The sequence below is a fragment of the Sinocyclocheilus anshuiensis genome, unplaced genomic scaffold (genome assembly GCF_001515605.1).
Source record: "Sinocyclocheilus anshuiensis isolate Anshui unplaced genomic scaffold, SAMN03320099.WGS_v1.1 scaffold246, whole genome shotgun sequence".
In the NCBI taxonomy this organism is placed as follows: domain Eukaryota; kingdom Metazoa; phylum Chordata; class Actinopteri; order Cypriniformes; family Cyprinidae; genus Sinocyclocheilus; species Sinocyclocheilus anshuiensis.
The window spans coordinates 865,495-876,500 of NW_015542356.1; the positions used below are offsets into that span (position 1 = coordinate 865,495).

The following is an 11,006-nucleotide window of genomic DNA, read 5'->3' on the forward strand; positions in this document are numbered from 1 at the left end:
ATTTAAGTAGGCACGCTTGGGATTGTGCTGTTGATTTGTATTGTGCTGTTGCTCACAAGTTACAGCTTTAGGTAAAGATAAAGTGTATTCTTTTTTAAGTCTTTAAATAATTTCTGCAATTCTGTTTTAGTGACACAGACATTGCATATTTCAGCTCTGTGAGACAGTGACCGTGAACTGTTATTGTTATCAAACTTAAACTTTGTTCAAATTCAGTTTACTTTGCTTTTTGGATCCAGTTTTAAGTTCACTCTTCAAATCTAGTGTGAACCTAAATCTTTGCTCTTCGAAGCCAACTTTTGTATCCAGTGCTATGCTGTTTGGATTCACTTTTTAGATCCAGTGTGAAGTTAACTGTGTAGCCTTCTCCAGATCCAGTGTGAAATTAAATTCTGGATTTTGGATTCAGTGTGAAACTTTTCTATTAAGATCCAGTGTGAACGGCAAAAAAGATTTTAAATAGTATTTTTGTTTTACGAGTTTAAATATCTAAAAATCTTTAAAAGAAGTTCCATTTGCTTGAGAAGCAACTCTGAATAACATATCAAGAATATACATTTAATATAAATGTATTGCAAAGGCAATGTTTTACCTTTTACGTAAAAACAGGTTAAAACAAGTGAAAACATCCAGTGCGGTAGGACAAAATACACTTATATTCAAGATACAATTTATGACAACATGTCTAATATCTCATACAGTGTCTCTTCTCAAGTAAATGTATCTTGCTGTAAGCACTTTCAGACATTTTAACTGGAAAACAAGACAAAAATTCGAAAAAAGAATGTAATTGTGGTGCTTAAGCATTTATGCTCAGATCAAGTGTGAATTTAAACTTTCATGCATCAGACCAGTGTGAACTTAAATTTGCACTATTTAAATCCAGTGTGTGAACTTAAACTTTCATTATTCCTATCTGTGTGAGCTTAAACTTTCACTCTTCAAATCCATTGTGAATTTAGAAACATTAATTCTGACTGAAGTTGCTGGACAGAGTTTGCTGGCTAACGTGCTAACATTTTCCGAAAGCAAACTAACCCAACCGGATGAATCAGCTTTAGATTTACAGCTCAAACATTTGAGAATGGAAACATCTGGTCTAACACTAACGCTTAAAATAATAGCACGTTCAGCATGACAAGAGGCCATTATCTTCACATTTTATGGTGTTTTTCACATTATGTGCAGTTGATATAGGCAGAGGTCTCTCTCCTGGTGTTTCCCGTCTAAGGAGGTAAGGCAGCGGGATTTGGCTATTGGCATTTATTGAACGGGTAAAGTATTCATTGTTGATACACAAGGGCACAGCGGCATAATGGAAGCTTCAGCCAAGTCAATAATTGTCATTTTATCCAAGTTCAATACTTCAGTATTTTATTCCACCATATGGACCAGCTGCAACCCCTTTTATTTACAATCACGCATAAGCAAGTATCTTTTATGGCTTCATTACTATAATACAGGTGGATTGTCTTGTAGATGCTTCGTTTTTTCATTGCATTTACAGAGCAATGTAATAAAAAGATGTTTTGGAAACTAACTATGAGTATTAATCGCAATCAGTCTAGAAAACAGCACATCCAGTACAACGGGCAAGTGTTTAACCCTCAGAAATCCACACACACAATTTTTTTCACCAGAGGAGGGATTCAAAGCTATATATAGTGATGGTCATTATTAAGAAGAGCACATTAATATTATGATAATGCTGTAAGAGGATGAACCATGGACACTGAGAGAGTTCATACAAACAAGTGCTATAATGCTCTGCATACTCTGTAAAATGATTTTCAATGGCATGGTAATGATTATTTTAATGGAGTGTGGTTTGGATTCGATAGATGCTTTAATGTACAGCTTTTCCATTACTGTTTAAGGAAGTCAGCAAAAGAATATGGATCAGTGACTAATAAGAGTGTGCAAGATATTAAAAAAAAAACACAAACAGGAAAAATCTAGTTTAAAATAAATGTGGCAAGTTCTTTGAAAGAGTCTTTGTATTCAAATTGGTTTTGAAAAATTAATAACACCTTGAATATGTGAATGTACACAATTGTTTTTTTTTATTAAAATGTAAAAAAGGTAAACATATAGTGCCGTTGCGCTTCAGGCGTCCTGAGTTCAAGTCCCGGCTTGCGGGCTTTTCCCGATCCCACTCTCTCTCCCACTTCGCTTCCTGTCTAAACTTACAGTCCTGTCCTAAAAAACGCCAAAAATAAATATTTAAAAAAAAGAGTAAGTAACTGTAAGTAACTGTTTAAGTAACTGTATACTGCATTAATTCAATTTTTTAATAAATTAATAAATCCTGAAAAAATGATTAGACACTGTTTTTGTGACACTGACCAGTTGTGCTCTCTCAACTGACATTTTAAGCCTATCACTTCAAGTTCTGAACTCTCAGATGATAATAACAGCTCTTAGCCAGCACAATAGGAAAGCTTATAGTAGCTTTATTGTGCACTAATACATACACTGTAAAAAAATTTCGTAAAATTTACGGTAAAAAACCAGCAGCTGTGGTTGCCGGAATTTTACCACAAAAAATACGGTAGCAACGTTTTAGGTTTTACGGTTTTAACTTAAAACAGTGTGGCAGTGACAGGTGTGACGCCAATCTCTCGGCCCAAGGCACTGTAATGTAATATGGGCTTCAGATACAAGGACTTTACAATGTAGGATTGTTTTTCTGGGTTAATCTCTTCATTTAGTTTGCATTGCAAAAATGATAACCACTACATTACTAAGACTCAGTCCAGAGAAGAAGTGTAGTAATGCGGAGAATAGTGAGATTACTTCGGAGCACTCACACAATTCATACACTTTATCTTAGTGTAATTCCTCATTATATCATGACAGACTGGTAATGTGAATTCAATTTCTTGTCACAACACCATCAGCATCATTCATTGTCCACATAGAAACCTACTCCTGCAGTTGGAGTGCATGTTATTCCTCTGATTATGACTTTTCAAACCAACACAGCCAACCATATATAGATAGATAGATAGATAGATAGATAGATAGGTGTGTGTGTGTGTGTGTGTGTGTGTGTGTGTGTGTGTGTGAGTTTATTGTTTATGCTACACTGTGGATAGTAAAACCTGAAATTTTTGACATTGTGGAGACCGACGAGAGAGAAACAAATATTACAAATAGTAAATTATGTTTATCTGAAAGTGTAACAATGCAAACAGGCTTTATGTAAGGGTTAGTGTTGGATTAGGGATAGAAAATATCGTTTGGCCAGTATAAAAGTAGGCCTAATTTAAGTCTATAGAAAGTCCCCACAATTCACAGAAACAAACGTGTGTGTTTGTGTGTTTATAGTTACCGAAATTAGTCAGGTCAGGGAGTTTTATATAAAGATATTTAGATTTACTATAGTCTAATTACTATAGACTAAACCTAACAAATCCACTTAAAGAAAACGTATTCTATTTATGTATGCATGTATTCGTTCATCCATTCATTCATTTTTTATTAAATGCGTACATAAATAAATGTTCTATTATGTATAAATACGTTTTACAGTTCATGATACCCCCGTTTTTTTGTTTATGAATACTTTTTAAAATTCATGATGTCAACGGACGTGTTATCATGCTTTGTTAAATATCTAAATAAGGGAATGTATTTTCTTAAATACTAAAAGATTTCTATTGTCAAAAATTAAGCCCAACTAAATAATAAATCCCCCAGATGTCGCTAAAGGGACGTGTTTTCAGGTTTAGTTAAACATCTAAATGAGGACATGTGACTCCTGAAACACTTAGGCTATATATCCCTTTAAGGACAAATGGGGACGGATTGGCGTTTAGATTTTCAATAAAGCTAATTAGAATTAATAAAGAGTAATCTTAAACCTACTCTTTCCCCTAACCTGTATTTTTTCAGGGGAAAAAACATTATTTTGTTATGCTATATAGGTCTATATTTATGTTTTCCCTTTGAGAACGTCCAAAAAAGTGTTTTTAGTCATATTCAGGTAACACCTCAGGACATTGTTCAGCAATTTTCTTCCCGAATAACTAAGTTAAACATGCGGACTCACGCACACTCTTCACTCAAGAGGAGCAGCAGATCAGAAGTGTTTCCTTGTCAGTTTAGCACCATTATGGAGGGTGTGGGTTTAGCTGCTGCCAGGCGGATACCTCCATCACTCATGCTCTCAGATTCAATAGTACCTCAGATTAGCCTTCTAGAAAACGTCAAGCCAAACTGTTCAGTAGTGGACGCTCACATACTCGACTTTCACTCTAGTCACCCAGTGTTGACTGCCATCTAGCGGTGGATAAACACAATGACATGAATCCACGCCAGTTCTTGTAAAAAAAATTACAAAAAATACATGGTCCAAGTACTTTTTATGCCAAAAAGTAAGCTCTAAATTACATTTCAGTAAACAGTTATATATGCTTAACTATGGTCTCATTCTTTGCAGTTTATGAAATGCCGATTATGGAGTTCATGAAATGTTACCAGATTCTTCCTCAAGAAAAATAACAGAGAATAGCAATACACAATTATTTAAACACAAAACTGAGTATCTCTTTATTGCAGTTCCAAAAAAAATTAAAACCCTGAACAAGACGCCATCCAATACACTAATACTCAATCCCATTTCAAAGAGTGATACAGTTAAATACAACCGATCGCACATTTCAGAAAACCACAGTGAAAGAGGAAAGCCTCCATGACACCCAGCTGCCCCTATTGCTCAGGCCAGAGATATTACAATGTAAAATCGCCAGTTTTTCACAGGGAATAAAAGGGTACAAAAAAAATCTAACTCTGACAGGTTTTAACATGCAGAATCTGATCAAAACAATATTACTTATCTCATGTTTTCTCTCTCAAATTTAATTATTTAGGGCCTTTGTAGATGTGTTTGAAATATAATATAATTGGGTTTTTAAGAAACTCTATGTATTTAAATCCATCAAACTGTCACTGTCATTCAGGCAACATCACATGAGTACTCAAACCAAATCTGCCACTATAGTAAATACCCAGACAGCAACATAGTGTTGGCCCAGATCCGGCCCACATCTGGCCCATGTGAAATTGCTGTCTGGGTAGTGTTCATCTCCAAGAATAAAAAAACACTATGAAAACATTACTTATTATCCACCTTGACAGTTTACTGGAAAATCTCCTTCGAAAAGACAAAGTCTCAAACATGGGGCAACAAACATCCCACTAAAAATGTGCTGTACACTCTGGCAAACACCTTCGTCTAAACATCGGCTCATAACCACACACCACATTAGCTCTGGAACTGGTGTTGGAAGATGTTATCTGCTTTACATTAACAGACATTATTGATATTAAATAACTTACAATATCAAAATACATACGAAAAGGTGGACAGTCAAGAAACAAAACACTCCAAGAAAAAGACCGTTTCAAAGGATATAACAGAACATGCAATCCTCAAACTTTACAAAAGCTTTATCAAAAGAAAATAAATAAATTTGCTCTGTAGTTCGAAGATCAGAGATATGTATTAGAATATTTAACTCATGCTCTCTGAAAACAAAAATGGAGCAACTCAAAATTAGAAAGACAGGACAATGCTAACAAATACATTGTATACCGGTGTGAATATTTAATGCACAAACAATGAAGTATGGGAAATGTGCACACAAGCATTGTGGGGCAAGAAAATTGGATATTTTCAAAAATATAACAAGTATAAAAAATATATTTTGTATACCTCCAACTATTTGGTCATTTTCAGAAAATCTGTATAAGCAATTCATGAAATTTTAAAGATGGAGATGAATAATGCTGTTTAATTTAAAAGGAGAAAGATTAAATACATCCTTTAAATGAATATTCCTTTAAGAGACTGATCTGCATTTTTTTTTTTTATATATAAAATTACTATAAATCTGATTGCTAAAAAGGAGATTTTCTTTTTACTCTCACATTCACACCATTAAAATTAAAGGAAAGAAAAAACACAATGATAACAAGAATTTAAAAAATCCTACATTACAAACAGAAAGAGTGGCACAAACAATAGCAGTTATTTATTCTTGTGACCATGCAGAGCATCAGAAACCAGGATGTAGACGTTCATTGTATTAGTGTGACGGAGGAGTTCAGCAGACACAGAGGGTTACTTTGCGGGGCTGTAGTATAGGGACGCTGGGGGTCCGTTTGGGACTCTTGCCGGCGTTGCGTTTGGCCACGGAGCGTTCACTAGTCCTCCGGCGGGAGCTGCTTGGGGTGAGGGGGCTCCGTCTGGGCCTCTTCCCCACTGGGCTTGACACATCCGGTGGGGACAGGGGCATCTCTGGGGTCCGGTTACCCTCAATGGGGTACACAGTCAAGGCAGCTTTGTCCGTGAGCTCAGTGTAAGGGAGGTTTTCCTCTAACAGGGGTTCTGCGCTCAGACTCACTCCTGACAAACCGTTCCTCCTCTCCAGCGCCGGCAAAGACTCACTGCTGGCTGAGGACAGGTCTGGATCCGGGGTCTGTAAAGGGTCAAACATATGGTCATTTTCTGATTCTATCATTAACATTTTATTATATGCAAATTGTTTGGAAAGCTATTTTTAAATTGTAGTATGCCAAGGTAGCAGCAATAGTCCTTTTGAGAAAATTGACAGTTCCAATACAAGTTTTATTTACAGGGACTATTTATATTTTATTATGTCTTTTAAAATGGATTTAATTTATTTTAAAAAGAAAGAAGAAAACAACATTTATCAGCATTTATTTGGCATAAAAACAATAAATGTACTCATCTAACTACATGTAGTGTAGGAGTTACTACAATTATTAAAGTGACTCAATAATGTTATATTGCAAAAATATTACATTACAATATATTGTGAAATATTACAATTTAAAGAAATCAATTCTAATATGCTGATTAAAAATCATTCTAAAATGCTGATTTTTTAAATGACTTTTTACAGGACTTTTTTCAGGATGTTTTAATGAATAGAATGTACAAAAGAACAGCATTTATTTGCGTTAATGTTTTTTCTAACAAGTAAAAATCTTTACTGTCACCTTTGAACAATTTAGTGCATCCTTGGTGAACAAAAGCATTAACTTCTTTCAAAAACAGAAAAAGAAACTAAGAATACACAATGTATATTACCCTATATCATATTTTTTTTAAACTGGATATTTATGCATATTTATTTGCCTCATGTTTACATTCAGAAAAATAATTATCAGCTTCTCAGTATCAGCCAGAACTGTAATATTTAGGAATCCTTAAAAGATATAAAGTAAAAGTTGAAAAAGTTGATGTTAAAAAAAATTCCCAGAGGAAGTACCAGAAATGGAAAAGATTCAAACTGCAAACAAATGCCAACAACTCTAAAAGACAAAATACAAATAAAGCATGTCTAAAGTCTGGTCTTCATCACTACAACAGGGGAAACGCTTCGTGGCTGCTCTTTTGCATTATCTTGCCTGGTTCTGTATTTTTCATTTCCCCTCTATCAAAATCATAACAGCACCAGAAGAGCAAACAGGAAAAACGATCAAAGTGGCCTCCCAAAACCTCAAATCCACTCCACTTGAAAGGATTAAAAACACAAACATCTGTCCACTCTCCAGCTCAAAACAGCCAAGAGCAGCTGGAGGAGCCGTGCTTCAAACACGCTGGGGCCAAACAAACACGCAGACATGGCTTCCATCGGAACTGCTCTGACAATGGAGGCCTCGGTCGGGAAAGGGGGAGAGGGGGGAAGAGAGAGAGAGAAAGATAGAGAGAGAGAGAGTGTGTGACAGTGAGAGGATAAAGAGAAAAGCAGGCAGGACTGATGAGCAGCATGTCAGAGTCTCTTTTGGTGGGCATGGAGCCAAAGTGTGGCTAACATGAGCAGGAACTCTGTAAAAAGTCTTATCTAAAAGCTTCTGATTGGCTGTGAGCCTGGACACGGTGTACAAAAATCTCTTGACGTTCAAGCGTACCATGAACTCCTGTTTTTGTCTGCTTGAAGTGGCTGGGTAGTGTTGTCAAAAGTAACGGCACTTCAGTACCAAGTTGGTAACGGAATTGTTCAAATATGACAATACCAGACTTCTTGCAGTACTGGTAGAACTGAATAATGACCCACTCATAGGCGACTGCATTTGCGCTCTAAAGAGCATCAAAGTTTTCTATTTACAACATGTTTTGACATGTCTGTTGAAATCAGAAATGTAATGGACAATTACAGGCGTTTCATTTAATCAGACTCAAAATCTACTCAAAAACAGTGCAACTCAAAACTGAGCTCTGCACGCTCGCGAATCCTAATTAACCAACAAAGTGTAGACACAAAGTAAATAAGAGACTCATTATGCAGTGTAGCCAGATTCTTTAATTACAACAAGAGATCCCGCAAGAGTGCCGAACTCAGTGAGCATGCACTGAAATTAAGTGATTGACAGCTTCAGGGATTATAAAGAAAGTGCCATTTACTCACTTTCTCTATATAAGTTCTGTTTTTTATAGAGCTGCCCTCGACAAAAAAAAATTCTGGTCGACTACTAGTCATTCATTTTAAGCATTAGTCGACTAATCGCACGTTTATTAATAAACCATTTAAATCATAATAATGAGCCTTTAATTGCCTACATAGCCTAATAAGCGCTCAAGCGCACGCATAAAGCTTGCCACAGCGCACCGGCAGAAGTAATGATTATGAATGTGCCAGGGAATAAAAGTAAGGAGGCTGCATTAACATTTTAATAATTTATTGATAAACTAGTGCTTTCTTTGTTTTCAGCTTAACAAGTCAGTGACACTGACTTGTCATCTCCGCAGTAGTGGATGCGCCTGTATGCATGTTTCATACGGATTACATAATCTGAGAATATTTGTTTTCCATTTGAATTGGTTCATTTGAAAGTAAACATTTCACTCTCTATAGATATATTTTTCATGTCTGTAAGGCAAGTATACTTGGAGTTCGAAATTTCACACACGTTCACAGAGACCGAGACGGCAGAAAGCGCATCCTGTTTGCTTTCATTATTTTACAAAAGCGTGATGTTTTGTTGTTATTGTGAGTCTTTACAGATTCGAAAGATGTATTACTCTTATCTCTATGACCAAAAATAATGAGTATTTTAAGAGCAAGTGACCGCACCGACGCCTCTGTCCTGCAGTGAGCGCGATACTGTTCAGCTTCCACACTCCCGACACTTGAACAGCGCACATTTTTCTAGGTTAACATTAGATTGAGCTGCCATGTAAAATTGCTGTTACTAACCTCTACTGACCTCACAACATCCTGTGGATTTTTTTCTGCGACTAAGCGACTAATAGAATTTCCGTCGACCAAGCCTCTTCTGTTCGACTAACAGTTAGTCAATTATTAGGGGGCAGCCCTAGTTTTTTGTGCTGCTAAGATGACCATATTTTGCAAAAAGTGTTTCACTGTAAATGTAGAAGTGAATTTATCACTATTAATTATTGACACAGCGATAACCATAGCAATGATGAAATAAAAAATATATATACCTGTACATTAAAAAAAAAAGTCTTTGCTGAATATGTTTAATAGATTTAACAGCCTAAAGACACTCTTTATTCTATTATTGTAATGTGTTTTGGTTCTTTATTTTATTACTGACTTTTCACTTAAAGCAATGTTTACTTAATTGAAAAAATATTTAAACTTTTTAATGCATTGTTTATTTTTAATTGTTATTAGCATTAATAGGCAAGGCAAGGCAAGTTTATTTATATAGCACATTTCGTACACAATGGTAATTCAAAGTGCTTTAAGTAGTAGTAGTTTTTAAGAAAGTAATCATAAAAAAAAATAATCACAAAAATAAAACAAAATTCAAAAACTTTGAAGATGATTTAAAAAGTGATTTAAAATGAATTTAAGACTGTTAAAAATAGAAAATGACTATACATACATAAAATACAGTGCATTGTAATTATAAATCAATAATTTATTTCATTTCTATATTTGGTAACACTTTAGATTATGGAACAAATATTCACTATTAACTAAGAGCTTCCCTGAATAAACTGCTAATTTGCTGCTTATTAATAGTAAGGTGGTTGTTAAATTTAAGAATGGGGTAAGATTACGGGATCTAAAATATGGTCATGCAGAATAAGGCATTAATATGTGTTTTATAAGTACTAATAAACAACCAATATGCTAGTAATATGCATGCTAATAAGCAACTATGTAATTCCTCCCTAAACTAAAGTGTTATCATTTATCTAAAATATGTTTTTTTTCTAACAGTTCAATAAAATAATAGTAAAGGGATTGTATTCAAATAGTTTTTGCTTTATCATCAAAATAAGTACAGAGAAGCGTGAAATTTTTACTAGTATAAGTACTGACTACTGAAATGTTGGTATTGTGACAATAATGTATTTATTTCCTTTTTTTTCAGCCTGCCTTTACTTCTCAAAGTGTAGCTTTGTGATTTTAGTGATTGTACCTTAATGAGTGGCGTAATGGAGCGGGACCCTATTGCAGGGTCACAGTGTGGGCCCTCTGACAGGCTAAGTATGACCTCGTCTCTGTGCATAGGTAGGTGGGGTTTGCCAGGCTCAGGAAGGGCAATAACTATGACGCTGGTGTTGTCTGCACGGAGCATCCGCTGACGCCATCGCATCAATGCATGGCACCCCAACCGACGCGCAACTGACATCCCGAAAGGTGCCTGTAAGGGCATAAAACACACACTTTTAGATATTAACATAAATAGCAGTATATCATTTGGTTAGGGATAAATCTGTTCGTACCACAGCTTCATCATGGCTCTGGCACACAGTCACTGCCTCCTGTGGTGGCACCATGTTCCAAAGGCCATCACTGCCAACGATGATGTAACGATGCCGTTTAGGGTCAAGGGTCACCACATTGGTGTCAGGCTCAGGAGACACCACAAACTCTCCACTATAGAAGTCATAGCTCCATAGATCACCTGGAAGGACATTATATTTAAAGGGGTCATATGATGCGATTTCAAGTTTTCCTTTCTCTTTGGAGTGTTACAAGCTGATAGCTGAT

At 35.7% G+C, this 11,006-nt stretch overlaps 1 protein-coding gene across 1 annotated transcript in view; it reads right to left on the reverse strand.

The window, feature by feature from the left end:
- Positions 1-5,086: 5,086 nt before the first annotated feature.
- LOC107691721 (protein phosphatase 1D-like) overlaps positions 5,087-11,006 on the reverse strand; it is a 9,179-nt gene continuing 3,259 nt past the window's right edge. The window contains exons 4-6 of the mRNA XM_016490509.1: positions 10,739-10,920; positions 10,432-10,656; positions 5,087-6,485 (exon numbers count right to left, since the gene is read on the reverse strand). Of these exons, the coding sequence (XP_016345995.1) occupies positions 6,111-6,485; positions 10,432-10,656; positions 10,739-10,920 (782 nt within the window). The 3' untranslated portion in view covers positions 5,087-6,110. The remainder of the gene's footprint in view (positions 6,486-10,431; positions 10,657-10,738; positions 10,921-11,006) is intronic.